At 38.1% G+C, this 18,492-nt stretch overlaps 1 protein-coding gene across 3 annotated transcripts in view; it reads left to right on the top strand.

The window, feature by feature from the left end:
• FRY (FRY microtubule binding protein) overlaps positions 1–18,492 on the top strand; it is a 505,671-nt gene that overhangs the window by 423,518 nt on the left and 63,661 nt on the right. For all 3 annotated transcript variants that reach the window (XM_087814426.1, XM_016213841.2, XM_016213842.2), the window contains 2 exons: positions 1,231–1,305; positions 3,582–3,752. In XM_087814426.1, the coding sequence (XP_087670552.1) occupies positions 1,231–1,305; positions 3,582–3,752 (246 nt within the window). The remainder of the gene's footprint in view (positions 1–1,230; positions 1,306–3,581; positions 3,753–18,492) is intronic.

Below are 18,492 nucleotides of genomic sequence, written 5' to 3'. Positions count from 1 at the left end.
GGCTGATCGCACCAGGCCCGCCCCTCAGCGTACTGTGCAGACCCCAATCCCAGCCACTGCTCGACTCTCTGCCCAGTGCACCCTGGGAAGGTGGGAGGCAGTTCAGTGATCAGAATCAAAAAACGCACAAAGCAACACACAGGCAGAGAGTCTGCCCAGCAAGGTACTGCCGCCTGCGGGCCAAGGCACCCAGCAGGAGGGAACCCAAAGTCAGCTCCACGCAGCTCCCCACACCGCTGGTCTCAGCAAAGCTGGGGCAGCTCCTCGCGCCACCATGGCGCCCCTCAGGGCTGGTCACAGATCCCAGCCTCTCCGCACCACACCGGGAACTCAGGGCGGGAGGGCTCCTCCCCTTCCCTGCACCACACAGATTCAGCGCTCTCTGAGGCTCAACCCAATGTCTTATAGGGAGGCAGAGGGTCCCTGTATGTGGCTGCTCAGGCCCAACCTCTGGTCCCTTACTACTCCGGTGCCACATACTTTGGGACAGCCTTTCCTGTGGTCAGTGCCCTGAACATTAGATGCTGGTCGCAGCCGCCATTAGAAGCTTTGTTTCCTAGGAAGGCGCTGTCCCCTCCTCACGGGCACACTGCTCCCCTGGGTCCCTCTGCCCTGTGCACAGGGTGCTCCTTCCCCTCTCATCGCTCGGGGTGTGAGATCCCCACTTTTGGATGCCGTCTGCCCTCCCCAGGGGAGGGAGCTTTGCAGCCTCCAAGCCTCGGGGCTTGGAGCCCAGCACAGGCTTCAGGGGGACTCCCCGTTCCTATGCCCCACCCTCTCTTACCGGACTCTGTGATGTGTCTTCAGTGCTCCCCACTCACACTCTGTCCACTCAGGTATGTTTCTCTGGTTTTTCCAAGCTGGTTACCTAGGATTTTAGGAGAAAATCAAGTCCGTGGCTGGGAGCGGGGGCGCTCTGCTGCTCTCACAGTGCTGCCATCTTCCCTCCTCATTTTAAATTTTCTAATAGTCACCTTTAAAAAAAGTTAAAACAAACAGGTAAAATGAACTTAATAACATATTTCAATTAACCAAATATGTCTAAAATATAATTTCAACATGTAATCAATATTTTGCAATTATTAACTCAAATGTTCTACATTATTTTTTCATACCAAGTCTGTGTGTATTTTCCATCTCAGTTCTCACTGGCCTCACTTCCAGGATGATAGCCCTGTGTCTAGGCACAAGGGGCCATTATCACGACTCACCTGTGTGTTTCTTTTCCAGAAGAGGACAAAGGAGAAGCTGGTGCACGTCCTTTCTCTGTGTGGCCAAGAAGTAGGACTGAGCAAAAACCCATCAGTAAGTTATATCACATATCACATGTATTTTGGTATCACCTCTTTTTTACCTTTGGTCTGTTTTTACGTTTGGTCCAAACAAGTTTAGAGGACTTACCTATGAATTACAAGTATATCCACCATCTAGATCAGAGCCCTACATCATTTCTCCCCACAGCACAGTTTTCAGTCTCAACTTAATTCAGAAACAATGAAAGATTTTGTTGGCTATTTGCTCCAGCTTGTCTGTAAATAAATACTCAGTTATTTTCAGTTTTTTAAATTTCTTAATTTTTTAAATAAAAATGCCCAGCTTTCTGAAAATATATGTGACTATGGAACCATCACGTATGAAACACATTCCTTTTAGATATACTTTTACTCTGTACACACAACTCTTACTGTGATGTCATTTTACTCACATACAATAAAGGTGAAAATTATATGTTTTTTTCTCATATAAACTTCCACTAATGTTACTATTTTTTAAAAACACACCATCACACTGCGGTATATGAATAACTGAAGTATTAGAAGTTACTTCTGAAGCCTTCCTAAAATTAGAAAATTCATATTATGTGTATGAGTCTGTTGCAGAAAAAGCAATAAAAATCTCAGGATCTGATTTCACCAGATATTTTTATTTCATCTATATCATGGCATCTTTATTATTAATGCCCTAAAGAGCAAACTAGGTAACTTCCCAAATAAAGTAAGAATTAGCAAACAGTTTCTTTGGGGAAACTGTATCTACGAATGTAATTCGTGAGCAGGTGAAATATTAGCGGCTCATAAATACTTGCTAAAATGCAATTGGGTATTTTTGACTCTCTGGCAATGTGCCCCAGCCAGCTATCAGCTCAGCTTGGCCCCCACTGAAGTCACTTTTTTAGTGTTATTGATTAATGGGATTTTGCTACCTCTGTGACATTTAGGTCAGAGGGGCTGAGGTGACAGTGGCCAGAGCAGAAGGAGCCTCCAAGCTCACAAGGGAGAGAAACAGGAGCACTTGGCCTCTGCAGTGCAGCTCTGCCAGCCAGGGCCATTTCTTACTGCCCTGGCGGGTGGCACTTCCTCCTTCAGATCCTAATTACTTGCTTCTGTGCCAAGGCCTTTCTGGCTAGAAATGTTTGTCTGGAGGATATTACAACTCAGAGCAGCAGTACTGATGAGGAAAGGAGTATTCAAGTGAGGAAACCAAAATTCTCATCTTGTCTCTCACAATTGACTGGCCCTCCATGTTGTCTGTCTCATATGCCATGTGTAATCCTTGCACGAATGGTGTGTCGTATACACACATGACAAATAATGACTATTCTGAAATACTGGAGAAAAAATGTACCTGTAAAATCCTTTCACTCTTTTCCTTTTGAGAGGTGTTTGTTGTATATAAATTATTCTAAATGACTGCCTACTATTCAAGGAAGACTAGACATCGTAATGGTTAAATAAGAATCCTGTTCACTTTATTTAATATCAATCTGTGTTCAGGAAAGGCTGGATAGCAAAACATTTAGCTTCATTTGCAATAGCAGCTCATAAATACTTGTTAAAGTGCAAATAGAGCCGCTATTTCTACAAAGTTCTGTTAAGATAGCCCAGTAAAAAGAACCTAAACAAAAACATTAATTTTAAAATATTAATGTATTAAAGATTTTAACTGAAAAAAATCTTATTTTGTTTAAATCAACAGGACAGGAATTGAAGTATAAATTATGAGCATGGCTGCTCAGCTATACTTCTATAGTTCAAATGAGCAAGTGTCACACCTTTTGGCTTCTGTTTCTTATTCCTTTCCAGTTCCTGGCTCGTCTCTGAAAGGGTTAAGTCCTTTGCTCTCACAGTTCATTCTACAATAGCATACCTTGGTATCAGGAATCTTGAAAATTTTAGGTGACAATGTGTGTGATGTGTGTTTGAGTACATACAACTTATCCCCGCAGTCAGTTCAGAAACAGTGGAAATGGTCTTGGCTGCTCTGGTTTGTGAACACGCACAGTTGTCTCACACATACGTGCACATGCACACACACACACACACACAGATAGGATCAAGTCTTCATCCACTGAGCAGCCATTTGACTCTTGAGCATTTTCCTGCTGTGTGGACTTGTGTCTTTGTCCCATGCTTAATCTGAAGGCACCTGTCCAACATAAATAATAACATTCTAAAAATACCCGCCTGAGGAATTAGGTGTGTACTGGAAACATAGTGTGATGAAGAGCCAGTAATGGGTTTCTGTAGCGCAAACAACCAGTGGGAGATGGTTTCTCAGGACAGGACTCTCTGGATTTGCAGGTGATATTTTCCTCGTGTGGGGACTTGGATCAGCTGGAGCACCAGACGAGCTTGGTCTCTTCAGAAGATGGTGCGCGGGAGCCAGAGAACATGGATGACACAAACAGCGAGCAACAGTTCAGAGTCTTTAGAGACTTCGATTTCCTGGATGTAGAACTTGAGGACGGAGAGGTATAGTACATTCTCTAAAAATACTTGACTAATGAAAGTTTCTTTTTACCTGCTAAACAGTAAGTTTGAATGAGTCTTTCATTGAAAAGCTGTAAACTTTATTTTGAAACAACATATTCCAAAGACAGCAGCTTCACTCTGGCACAAGGTACCGCACCCTTCCTGCCTGAGCCCACAGCAGATGCTGCCAGTTTATTTTTAAATGCCCATGATCTAACTGCTGAAGACCCTATAAAGGCTGAGTGTGTGTGATTTTTAAAAATCACAAAATATTCAAGTTCTAAGCCTGTTCACTGGTACCTGGCTAAAACAGGCAGAGCATTTAATGCTTATATACATGAAATTACTCTAATTCTGTTACTTGGAAGCTTGCCTGCTACAATGTGACCTGGGAGTCTGGGGCCCTTGGGGCCTTTGTGCTGCCTGGTGAGGTCATTAGAACTCAAAACAGGATGGAAGGCACAGGAGAGTTTCTGGCTCTGCTGTAGGTGGGTGGCTGGTGTTCCCCATACCTGGAGCAGCTGAACTGAAGTCTCAACAGGTGAAGATAGATTTGTGTATTTGGATAATAATTATGGTCATAAGATGCTTTCAGTTATAAATCATACTTTTGAAATCTGGTATTGGAAGGTAACCCATCATCCCTTCGCTCTCATTTTGATAGCTTGGGGGATGTTTCAGCTGAGAAGTAGTCCTTTGTCTCAAAGGGTGAAAAGGAAATTCACTGACTGGAGATTGGCATGTATAAAAATGCCTGGTACCCCTGGTACCAAGTCAGCTCCTGGTGTTAGTAAACATACTTGAGCTCACATGTAACTACACACACTCTGTTTCCCAAAGAAAGGGCTTTCAAAGTTTATCATCTCCTGTAGCTGGGAGGCACCTCCTAACTTAACTACAAGTAACTTCTTACCTTCCCTAAAAGGATATGATTGCCGACTGACACTTATATCGAGGTGAGGCCAAGGGGCTATCTGCTTTTGTCCCTCTGGCCATTGACGACCCTGGATGTCTGTGCCAGCAAGGGAGAATCACATCCTCAGAAGGAACAGTATTTTCTTTACCAGTCTTTCCCTGGAAACAAGTTTGGTAGCCCAGTATGTAAAGAGCTAAAGGTACTGACTGCAAGGCATCCTTAAAATAAGTGTCAGCTTTTTACCTTGAGTTGTTCTGGAACCAATAGAAAGTAGTGCAGAGTTTTCTGACTGTTCACCATAATTAGTAATAAAGATATCAATCACTAATTGTGGCAAGGATTGTTTTAAAAGTCTACTGCAAAATACAACAGTTTTGAATGTCTCTGAGCCAGAGCTCCATGGAACATCCCAAGATGAGCTCCCTACCCTGGGCAGCTGACCCCATCTTTCCTCCTGCGCTAGAATTCAAGCTTGGGCATCCTCTTCACTCTGGAAATAAAACTAAAGAGGGGAAAATTGACCTTGCAAGACACACATCATTTTCTAGAGTCAGACAAAGAAAAACGTGTTATGTGATGTGGCCTGGCAGGAATGACATAAGCAGGAGAATCAGACACAGTTTCAGAACAACTAACAAATTTAGTTTCTATCAGAATAAAGGAAGGAAAATCTGAGATGCCCATCACTTGAAAATAACTATGACACTACTGTTTCTCAGGGACAAGAAGTAATGAATACTATTGGTGTTCTCTCTATTGTCCTAGCCAACAAGAGCTACATCACAGTGATGATTTTATCTTATATAATTAAGATTCATAAGACACTCAAGAATATGAAATTTGTATTGTACCCAAATAAAATAAACCATGTGAGAATGTTTTACTACATCTCAATAAGATGCAATAACGGATGCTAGCATGCTTACAAAGTGGTAGCGTGAAAATGCATGGGCTTTGCAGCCAGGCGGTTTTTTACAGCTCTGCCACTGACCGCACTGTGAGACCGTAAGCATGCAGGATCTCTTGGCTTTCTCATCTATTCAATGGGTATGATAATACCTGCCCATAGAGTAGCTCTGAGCATTTAGTGAGATAACCTGCGTAAAGCTTCTAGCACAGTGTCTCAGTGTCCGTTCCTTTGTACGATCACTGGTGAATAATTTCAGTTTTTCCTCATCTGAGAAAGTTAAGTATATTTAGCTTCTAGATCAAAGAACAATTATCAAAAAATACAGTTTTTTGGTCACATCTATTCCTTTTCATTAAATTGTCTCAGAATTTATTGCCTAATATTGGTAAGGGTTTGTCCTTGAACTTTTCAGAATCTTTGAAAGGTTCTGTGTCTTTGCTGTTAACTGCACATAAGCAGTGAAGAGACCATGATCACACTCACCTTTCTCTTGGTGAGCAGGAACAGGTGACACCACCTTTTTGTTCCAGTTGATGACCCTGATTCATTTTCCCATGACATTTCACAATTTTCTCACAAATACTTAGTCATCCCCCCCCCTCAAAAAAAAGTGTAGAGGACACCAAAGTTGTCACTGAAGGGGAAAGCTGTTTCAGAAACTCTATTTGTGGCTTGTTACCCTGATTCCATCATCCACCATGATGAGGCTGGGAATTTCTGGTTCGATGCTGATTTTCTCTTTGGGGTTTATGTACCTTAACCTTTGTTTAAGTTGCATCTACTGAAGTATATATTGTTATCACTGTTCGTTGTGTTAAAACTAAGAGAAAAACACTTGAGTGTCCTTAATATCATCATTTTAAATAGACCTTTTAATTTGTTTTTCTGTCCATTCCATCTGCTGCCCAGGAGCTTCAGGTAAGAGGATGCTTTTTTTTTTCGGATATGCAAGCCAGTGTTTTGCATTAATGCAGATTGGTAACAACAGAGTTGCTTCTTCCTCCCTCTCAGCATATGTATGCCTGTTTGTGCGCGTATTCACATTGATGGGTGTGTGAGAGAAGAAGTCTTTTTCTCAGTTGCTCTAGTATAAAAATATTTTCTAAAGTATAGATACAAGAGAGTGTAAAAATCATTATATGCCTAGTTTTGGAAGTTGCGTGATGATATCTCTTGAGAGAAAGTGAGTTTTTAAATATAATCTATGGAAATCCTAAGGTTTCTGATTAGGCAGCTGCACAACTAGATTGGTTTTGTTGTTAAATTCCTTAGTGAAATCCACCAGCTACATCTAATAATACATCATATATGCCTCCAATCAAAACCTTTTATTTTTCAGGAATTAGGAGCTATCTTTGTATGGTGATTATATAAACTTTCATCCAAATGAGGACCCTTTTGCAAGTAAAAGGGGGTGCTAATAAAGATTACACCCAGGCAGCCATCCTGGGCAGACTGACCTATGACCCATGATCACCCTGTATCTATGCCCTATTAGACTTACTCTAAGTAGGTACATTTGGGAACATATTTTGACCAAGTTCCTTCAACACTAAGTCTTATTTGTCAGATGTCCAATATGAAAAAAAGTTATTTCAAAGACTATTATTTCCTATATTTCTAGAATGTTCAATTATTAATGCTTTCTCATCTCAGTATAAATCCTAAGTGGTTAAATTTGATAATATACAAGTTGTCCATATACAAGTTGTCCATCATGAATAGCTAGACATCTTCTAAATTTTCTCACATATAGAAAATCTGTTGTAATCATTAAAACACTGTTGACTTTGTTTATAACATAAAATACAGATATGACCTTTGGGTTTGGGGAAGGTAGAAGGTGGCTCCCCCAATAGGGGTGTTCCTAGACTATGCTGAGAAGGCCTGGTTGGCTTTTAATCACCACATACTTTAACTTAGTCTAGACCACAGCACTGTCCCACCACCAGGGAAACAATTTCAGTACCTTTGCTCCTAATGGAGACATTGTGTACTCTAGCAAAACACCCAGGTATTATTCTGAAAGGACAGCTTTCCCTAATTCCCAATTCTCATGCCTCATTCATCCAAGTTTTCACCAGAGCTGCAACCAAATCAACAGTAACAGTAGTCTGTGCCCAGCATAGTATTCTCAGGCCTAGACGTCGGTATTTGTGTGCAAGCTCATGGTTCTATCTCAGGGTTAGTGCAGAGACCTCCGGAATTGCTGCCTGAGATATTTCATCCAACCCATCCACTGATTTGGTGCAAGAGAACCAGTTTTATGAATTTATGTTTTACATTTATATTTGTATATTTCTCCCAGTCATGTTCACATTCTTCTTTTTCCTCTGTCTAGTATTCTCATTTTTCTTTATATTTTTTATTTCTTCACATATTGCATTTTCTTTTTCTTTGCAGAAGTCTTGCCTTTCCATATATTTTTTTATTTTTTTTTCACCAAAATAGATATTTTTAAATTCCAGCACAATAGTTACAGCCTTTCCATCAGGAAAAAAAAATTATTTTGTGGTAATTTATCACAGCAGATATAGATAAAAGGTGCAGATATAGATAAAAGGTGCAGATACAGATAAAACAGCAGATACAGCTACAGAATATAGAAATCATATTCTGAGTCTGATTTCTCTTTATAATCAAACAGTCTTAAAACAATCATAAATGAGGTTGAATAATGATAATTTGTATACTAAATCCAGAATGTGTTTGGGATTCTTACCTGTTGCCTCCTACCATGAACCGCCAAAACAGATTTTGAAATAGCGAAGCATCTGCTTTGTGAGAGATCTGTGAGATATTCTGGCAAATTTTGTTTTATTAGGAGCCAGAAAAACAGATCCTTAAACAGAGGAAAAATTAATCAATTTAGTAATCAATTTAATGCTCACTAATTTTAACAGTAATCTGCATCTCTCACATTATATTATGCTATTAACTGAGCTCTCACCATAAAAACTTAATGCTGAACCATCAGACAGCACTTCAAATGACTCATAAATGGACGGATTCTATACCTCATTTTATTCAGATTACCTATTTGTTTAGGTTAAAATTTGCTTACCAATGGGCAATGTAATATTTCTCTTCTTTTATTCCTGTCTTAAGAGAGAGAAAAATATGGTGAACACATAATACAATATACAGATTATGTATTATAGGATTATATGCCTGAAACCTATATAATTTTATTAAACAGTGTCACCCCAATAAATTGATTAAAAAGTTAAAAAAAAGAAAAAGAAAACCCAAATTAGTTTCTACAAAATGATTTTATGTTGGTCAAATAAACATAGTTAACATCAGATGGTTTGTAGGCAAAGTCTGAGATACAACTCACAGCTTTCTTTAAAACTTGCTTTGCACTTAACCCAGTTGGTGCGCCACCCAACTCACATGCCACCAGGGGCTCTTTCAGTGGCTGAGCATTAAGGGTAACCAACACGTGGCAACAGGTCTTGGTGTGACTTGGGTCTTTTGCTCACCGGCCCCAGGCCTTATATTTGTAGCATCTGGCCTTGGTTTGCAGCACGGCCCCTCCCATACAAATCCAAGCCCCAAACAAGCAGCTGTCAACTGAGAGTAGCTCCTAACCGGTAGCCTGGGCCCATAACAGGCAACATCTGACGTAACCCTGCACTGGAGTCCCTCCATAGGGACCCCAAAACCAACACACCCAATGGTCAGCCTCAGACCACAACAGAGAACCACCAGGTTAGAATCACAAGTGGCACACCCAAAGGGATAGCTCAGCAGGCATGAGAACTTTCTAGGGAAATTCCTGCTCTGTGGGGTCAACCACAACACAGTAACTCTAATGCTGTGGTCATAGCTAATCCTCAAGTGAGCCAGAATGAGGGTAAAACCTACCCACTGACATGCCAAGAGCAATTAAGACTCAACTGCAACAGCAGGGCACACACAACCCACACAAGGCAAACTCCTGGAAAACCCAGCTGAGGTGATCAAAGAAACTGCCCCACTGGGCCCCACTGGGCCCCACAGGACACCTACTACATAAGGCCACCCTCCAGACCTGGAGACATAGCAGATCTACCTAATACAAAGAAATAAACACTGAAGGATAGAAAAAATGGGGAGACAAAGAAATATGTCCCAAGTGAAAGAAATGGAAAGGAGTAGAATCTCTAGAAAAAAGAACTAAATAAAATGGAGAAAAGCTATGTACCAGATACAGAGTTCAAAACACTGGTTACTAGGGTGCTCAAGGAACTTAGACGAAGAATGAACTCAGTGATAACTTCAACAAAGAGACAGTAAGCATAAAGAAGGACATAGAAGCCATTAAAAAACACTCAGAAATGAAGAATACAATAAGTAAAATGAAGAATACACTAGAAGGAATCAACAGCAGATTAGATGAAGCAGAGAATCGAATCAGTGATTTGGAAAAGAGAGTAACAGAAAACACCAAATCAGAACAGGAAAAAAGAAAACAGAATTTTAAAATTAGGATAGCTTAAGGGACCTATGGGACAACATCAAGTATAACAATATTCATATCATAGGGGTTTTGGAAGAAGAAGAGAGGGAACAATAGGTTCAGAATCTATTTGAAGAAATAATGACTAAAAACTTCCCTAACCTGGCAAAGGAAAAACACATGTCCAGAAAGTGAAGAGTCCCAAACAAGACGAACTCAAAGAGGCCCACAACAAGACACATCATAATTAAAATGGCAAAGGTTAAAGAAAAAGAATTTTAAAAGCTGCAACAGAAAGACAGTTACCTACAAGGGAACTCCACAAGGACTGTCAGCTGATTTCTCAACAGAAACATTTCAGGCCAGAAGAGACTGGCACAAAATATTCAAAGTGATGAAAAATAAGGACCTACAACCAAGACTACTTTACCCAACAAGCTAAAATTTAAAATTGAAGGATAAAGAACTTCCAAGGCAGGAAAAACCTAAAGGAATTCATCACCACCAAACCAGTATTGCAAGAAATGTTAAAGGGCCTTCTTTAAGAAGACACAAAAAAAGAGGAACATAAAAAAATAAAATGGCAATAACTATGTACCTATCAATAATCACTTTAAATAGTTTAAATGCTCCAATCAAAAGACAGGGGTCTACGTGGAGGTAGGCAAAGGGGAGGGGGGCAAATAGGGACAGAAAGAGACTTTGCTGTGACAGACATACTGTGATGTGTGCAGATGATGTTTTATTGAGTTGTACACTTGAAACCTGTATGGCTTTGCAAACTAATGTTACCCCAGTAAATACAACTAAAAAGTATACAGGATAGTTGAATGGATAAGAAAACAAGAACCATAAATAAGCCAACTTCATTATCTGAAGACACACACAAACTATAAGTAAGGGATGGAAAAAGATATTTCACGCAAATGGAAACAAAAAGAAGCTGGGGTATCAATACTTATATCAGACAAAAGAGATTTTAAAACAAAGAATATAATAAGAAACAAAGAAAGACATTACATAATGATAAAGGGATCAACCCAGCAAGAGGATATAACCCTTGTAAACATTTATGCACCCAACATATGAGCACCTAAATAAAAAAAGTAAATATTTATATACATAAAGGGAGACAGCAACAGTAATACAGTCATAATAGGGGACTTTAATACCCCATTGACATCAATGGATAGACCTGCCACACAGAAAATCAACTAGAAAACAGCAACCTTAAGTGACACATTTGACCAGATGGATTTCACCCCAAAACAGCAGAATATACATTATTTTCAAGTGCACATGGAACATTTTCCAGGATAAATACACATGTTAGGCACAAAAGCAAGTCTTAATAAATTGAAGGAGACTGAAATCTTATCAAGCATCTTCTCCAAAAACAATGGTATAAAACTAGAAATCAATCCTAAGAAAAAACTGAAAAACACACAAACACGTGGAGGCTAAATGACATTTTACTAAACAATGAATAACATTTTACTAACCAACAGAAAACAATGAAGATATCAAAAGATACCCCGAGACAAATAAAAATGAAAACACAGCCCAAAATCTATGGGACAAAGCGAAAGCAGTCCTAAGAGGAAATTTCATAACAATATAGGTTTACCTCAAGAAACAAGAAAAATCTACAATAAACTTTCTAACCATACACTAAAAGAACTAGAAAAAGAACAACAAAGCCCAAAGTGAGTAGAAGGAAAGAAATTATAAATATCAGAATGGAAATAAAATAGAATCTAAGAAAACAACAGAAAAATCGCTGAAACTAAGAGCTGGTTCTTTAAAAAGATAAACAGGATTAATAAACATTTAACCAGAATCATCAAGAAAAAAAGGAGAGACACACATAGATAAAATAAATTTATAAATAGACAAAATAAAAAATGAAAGAGGAGAAGTGACAACTGAGACCACAGAAATACAAAGGATTATAAGAAAATACTAAGAACAATTACATATCTAACAAATTGGACAATCTGAGAAATAAATGGACAAATTCCTAGAAATATATACTCTTCCAAGGCTGAATCAAGAAGAAACAGAAAACCTGAACAGACTGATTACTATCAAAGAAATTGAATCAGTAATCAAAACACTCCCAACAAACAAAAGTCCCAGACATGAAGACTTCACGGGTGACTTTTACCAAACATTCTACTAAGAATTAACACCTTTCCTTCTCAAACTATTCCAGAAAATTCAAAAGGAGGAAAGGCTCCCAAGCTCATTTTACAAGGCCACCATTATCCTGATTCCAAAATTGGACAAAGACATTAAAAAATTATAGGGAAATATCTCTGATGAACATACATGAAAACTCCTCAAAAAATATTAGCAAAACAAATTCAGCAATTAAAAAGATCATACACCAGATATATAAGTGGCAGCTGGTGGTGGTGCTGTTGGCTGATTGTGGGCAAGAACAGAGGTTGGAGGAAGGCAGGCAAGTAGTGGAGCACCTGTTTAACAGTTGGCATGCTGTGGTTGGGGTTGAGATTCACAATCAGCAAGCCTGAGAACTGATCCCACCCACAAATGGGACAACAGCAATCAAGACCCAAATTCAACATGAGGGCCCACAAAACCCACACAAGGGACATTCCAAGAGCACCCAGCTCAGAGGATCAAGGAGACTACACCACTGAGTCCCAAAGGAGGCCACACGACCAAAACTGAGAGGCATAGCAGTCGTTTCCACACAGAGAAACAAACAAAAGGAAACAGCAAAAATGGGGAAACAAAGAAACAGGCCTCAAATGAAAGAACAAGAGGAATCTCCAGAAAAAGAGCTAAATGAAATGGAGGCAGGCAATTTATCATAAACAGAGTATAAAGTAATGGCTTTAGAATGCTCAACAGTATGAAAAAGGACATAGAAACCATGAAAAACTACCAGTAGGAATGAAGAATGACATAGCTGAAATAAATACCCTGGCATGAATTAACATTAGGTTAGAAGAAGCAGAGGACTGAATCAGCGAATTAGAATTCAAGGTAAAAAAGAAAAATCACTCAGAGCATCAAAAAGAAAAAAATACTTAAAAAGCATGAGGACAGATTAAGGAAACTTTGAGAAAACATGAAACAGAGCAACACCTACATCATATGGGAACCAGAGGGAGAAGAAAGAGAAAAAGGGATAGAGTACCTGTCTGAAGAAATAATGACAGAAAACTTCCCTAACCTGGTGAAGGAAAAAAATCACACAAGTTTAGGGAGCACAGAGAGTCACAATCAAAATGAACTTAAAGAGCCTGGCTGGCATGACTCAGTAGTTGAGTATAGACCTATGAACCAGGAGGTCACAGTTCGATTCCTGGTCAGAGCACATGCCCGGGTTGCAGGCTCAATCTCAAGTAGGAGGCAGCTGATCAATGACTCTCTGTCATCATTGATGTTTCTATCTCTTTCTCCCTCTCCCTCCCCCTCTCTGAAATCAATAAAAACATATTTTTAAAAAATGAACAAGAGACCCACACCAAGACATATCATAATTAAAATGGCAAACATTAATAAGAAAGAGAGCATCTTAAGGGAAGCAAGAGAGGGATAGTCAGTTACCCACAAGGGAGCTCCCATAAAGCTGTCAGCTGATTTCTCAACAGAAACTTTTCAGGCCAAAAGGGAATGGCATGAAGTATTCAAAGTAATGAAAAGCAAGGATCTGAAACCAAGACTATTCTACCCATCAAGGCTATCATTCAAAATTTAAGGTGAAATAAAGAGCTTCCAAGACTAAAAATAAAATAAACAAACATATAAATAAATAAAGGCTAAAGGAGTTTATTAACACTAAACCAGCATTGCAAGAAATGCTAAAGGGGGCATTGTAAGAATAAAAAGAAATAGAGAGAGAGGAATATAGGCAAACAGAATAAAAATGGCAATAAATAAGTACCTATCAATAATAATCTTAAATGTAATGAATTAAATGCTCCAATCAAAAGACATAGGGTTGCTGACTGGTTAAGAAAATAAGACCCATATATATATACTGTCTATAAGCGACCAACTCAGAACAAAAGACTTATACAGGATGAAAGTGAAGGGATGGAAAAATTTTTTCCATGCAAATAGAAATGAAAAAAATGTTAGAGTAGCAATACTTATATCTGACAAAATAGACTTCAAAACAAAGGCCATAACAAGAGAGAAAGAAGGTCAATACATAATACTAAACAGATCAATCCAACAAGAGATATAACCCTGGTAAACATACATGCACCCAATAAAGGAGCACTTAAATATATTTTTAAATTCCTGAAGTACATTAAGGGAGAGAGAGACAGCAATACAGTCATACTTTCACACCCCACTGACATCACTAAACAGATCTTCCAGACAAAAAATCAACAAGGAAACAGCAACCTTAAATGACACACTAGATCAGGTGGATTTAATTAATATTTATAGAACATTTCATCCCAAAGTTGCAGAATATACATTCTAAAGTACACTGGAACATTCTCACAGACAGACCACATGTTAGGACACAAAATAAGTCTTTACAAGTTCAAGAAGACTGAAATTATATCAAGCATATTCTCGGATCGCAATGGCATGAACCTGGAAATCAACTACAATAAAAAAAAAAAACTCAAAAACATTCAAACACATGGAAGCTAAATGTATGGTTATTAAACAATAAATGTGTTGCCAATGATACCAAGGAAGAAATCAAACACTTCCTGGAAACAAGTTAAAATGAACACACAACAACCCAAAATCTGTGGGATACTGCAAAAGCAGTCCTGAGAGGGAAGTTCATAGCATTACAGGCCTACCTCAAGAAACAAGAAAAAGCTCAAATAAATTATCTAACCTTGCAACTAAAAGAATAAAAAAGAGAAAAACAAGAAAAACCCAGAGGAAGCAAAAGAAATGAAATAATAAAAATGAGAGTGGAAATTAATGACCTAGAGACTGAAAAAATAATACAAAAGATCAATGAAACCAAGACCTGGTTCTTTGAAAAGATGAACAAGATTGATGAACCTTTAGCCAGACTCATCAAGAGACAAAGAGAGAAAGAACCAAAAAACAAAATCAGAAATGAAAGAGGCGAAGTAACAAGTGACACCATAGCAATACAAAGGATTGTAAGAAAATATTATGAACATCTATATGCCAACAAAATGGACAATCTGAATGAAATGGACAAATTCCTGAAAACATACACTCTTCCAAAACTGAATCAGGGAGAATTAGAAAACCTGAATAGGCCAATAACTACTAATGAAATTGAAGCAGTAATCAAAAAACTTCCAGCAAACAAAATACGTGGACCAGACAACTTCACAGGAGAATTTTACCAAACATTCTAAGGAAAACTAATATCTATCCATCTCAAACTATTCCAAAAAATTCCAGAGGAGGGGAGACTCCAAAGCTCATTTAATGAAGCCAGCATTATCCTAATTCCAAAATCAGATAAACGTAGTACAAAGAAAATTATATGCCAATATCCCTGATGAAAATAGATGCTAAAATCCTTAATCAATAACTAGCAAACTGGATCCAGCAATGCATAAAAAGATCATACACCACAACCAAGTGGGATTTATTCTGGGGATACAAGGCTGGTACAACATTCACAAATCAAAAATGTGACACATCACATAATAAATGAAGGATAAAAATAACATGATCATATCAAAGATGCAGAAAAAGCATTCAACCAAATCCAGCACCCATTTATGATAAAAACTCACAGCAAAGTGGGAATAGAGGGATCATACCTCAACATAATAAAGGCCATACATGGCAAACCTACACCACACATCATCCTCAATGGGCAAAAACTAAAAGCATTTCCCCTAAGAATAGGAACAAAACAGGGGTGACCACTTTCACCACTATTCAACATAGTACTGGAAGTCCTAGCCACACACATCAATCAGACAAGAAGAAGAAATAAAAGGCATCCAAATTGGAAAGGAGGTAGTAAAACTCATCATTCACAGACGACATGATATCGTACATAGAAAACCTTAAAGACTCCACCAAAGAACTATTAGATTTAATAAATGAATTCGGCAATGTAATAGGATATAAAATTAACATCCAGAAATCGATGGCATTGTTATACACCAAAAATGAACTCTCAGAGAAACTAAAAAACGGTCCCATTTACCATTGCAACACGAAAAATAAGATACTTAGGAATAAACTTACCCAAGGAGGTAAAAGACCTATACTTGGAAAACTATAGGACATTGAAAAATGAAATAGAGCAAGATACAAACACGTGCAAGCAAATACCATGTTCATGGATAAGAAGAACTAACACCATTAAAATTTCCATACTGCCCAAAGCAAGCTATACATTCAATGCAATCTCTATTAAAACACTATTGGCATATTTCACAGATCTAGAACAAATATTCCAAAAATGCATACAGAACCAAAAAAGACCTCGAATAGCTGCAGCAATCTTGAGAAAGAAGAGTAAAATTGGAGGGATCACAATACTGGATGTCAAACTATATCACAAAGACATTGTAATCAAAACAGCCTGGTACTGGCACAATAATAGGTATAAAAATCAATGGAACAGAACAAAGAACCCAGAAATCTACCCACACCATTATGGTCAATTAATATTTGACAAAGGAGGCAAGAGCATATAATGGAGTAAAGACCACCTCTTCAGTAAGTGGTGTTGGGAAAACTGGACAGGTACATGCAAAAAAAAAAAGAAACTAGACCACCAACTTACACCATACACAAGAATACACTCAAAATGGATAAAAAAAGATAAATGTAAGTCATGAAATCATAGAAATCCTAGAAGAAAACATAGACAGAAAATCTCAGACATCTCATGTAGCAGTATTTTTGTGAATACATCTAGGGAAAAAGAAACAAGAAAAAATAAACAAATGGGACTACATCAAACTAAAAAGCTTCCGCACAGAAAAAAGAAAAAAAAAAATCCTTAGGATGAAAAGGGATCCCACAATATGGGAGGACATATTTGCCAATGATACATCTGATAAAGTGTTAATTTCCAAAATATACAAAGAACTCATACAACTCAACACCAGGAAGAAAAAATGGGCAAAGGACCTGAATCGACACTTCTCCAAAGAGCACATACAGATGAGATGGTTAATAGACATATGAAAAAATGCTCAATGTCACTAACCATCTGGGAGATGCAAATTAAAACCACAATAAATCAACAGAATAAGTACTGTCAAGGATGCGGAGAAAAGGGAACTTTAGTACACTGCTGGTGGGAATGCAGACTGGTATAGCTACTATGCAAAACAGTATACAGTTTCCTCAAAAAATAAAAATGTAACTGCCATTTGACCCAGTGATCCCAATTTTGAGAATATATCCTAAGAATTCTGAAACACCAATAAGAAAGAATATATGCACCCCTATATCCATAGCAGCATTATTCACAATAGCTAAGATCTGGAAACAGCCCAAGTGCCCAGCAGCAGATGAGTGGATAAAAAAGCTTTAAAAAATAAAAATTAAAAAATAATAAAAAGAAGAAACTTTTACCTTTTGTGACAGCATGGATGGACCTGGGGATTATTATCCTAAACAAAATAAGCCCATTAAAGAAAGATACATATCACATGATCTCACTTATATGTGGAATCTAATGAACAAAATAAACTGACAAAATAGAAATAGAGGCATGGATGCAATGAACAGACTGACAGATGTTAGAGAGGAGGGAGGTTGTGGGGACAGGAAGAGATTAACCAAAGAACAGACATGCATATATGCATAGCCCATGGAGACACATAATAGTGTGGTAAAGGCCTGGGGTGGGGAGGGGCAGGGTGGAGAGGGGCAAAAGGGGGGAAATGGAGGACATCTGTAATACTGTCAACAATTAAAAAAATAAATTAAAAAATGCCCTTTGCTAATTGGAACAGAGCTCTGCAATTTCCTAACCATCAGTAGTTACTGAGTAAAATCTTTTTTGCTGTTAAAAAAAAAAAAAAAATGATACACCATGATCAAGTGGAATTTATTCTTAGGATGTAAGGTTAGTTCATTATCTGCAAATCAATTAACATAAGAACCAAGAAGATAAAATACTAGTACTTGAAAAACTATAAGACAATATAGAAAGAAATTTTTAAAAATACAAATAAATGGAAGCATATACCATGCTCATGGATAGGAAGAATTAACATAGTTAAAATGTCCATATTAACCAAAGCAATCTATAGATTCAATACAATCCCTTTCAAAATACCAATGACATTTTTCACAGAGCTAGAATGAATAATGAATAACCCTAAAAATTATATGGATCCACATAAGACCCCAATTAGTCATAGCATCCTTGAAAAAGAAGAACGAAGTTGGAGGTGTCACACTACCTGATATCAAACTACACTACAAGGCTATAGTAATCAAAGCAGCATTGTACTGGCATAAAAACATAGATCAAGGGAATAGAATAGAAAGCCCAGAT

The sequence above is a fragment of the Miniopterus natalensis genome, chromosome 2, assembly GCF_054644295.1.
Source record: "Miniopterus natalensis isolate mMinNat1 chromosome 2, mMinNat1.hap1, whole genome shotgun sequence".
In the NCBI taxonomy this organism is placed as follows: domain Eukaryota; kingdom Metazoa; phylum Chordata; class Mammalia; order Chiroptera; family Miniopteridae; genus Miniopterus; species Miniopterus natalensis.
The sequence above is the reverse complement of the archived record's forward strand: the minus strand, read 5'-3'. Positions and strand labels throughout refer to the sequence as shown.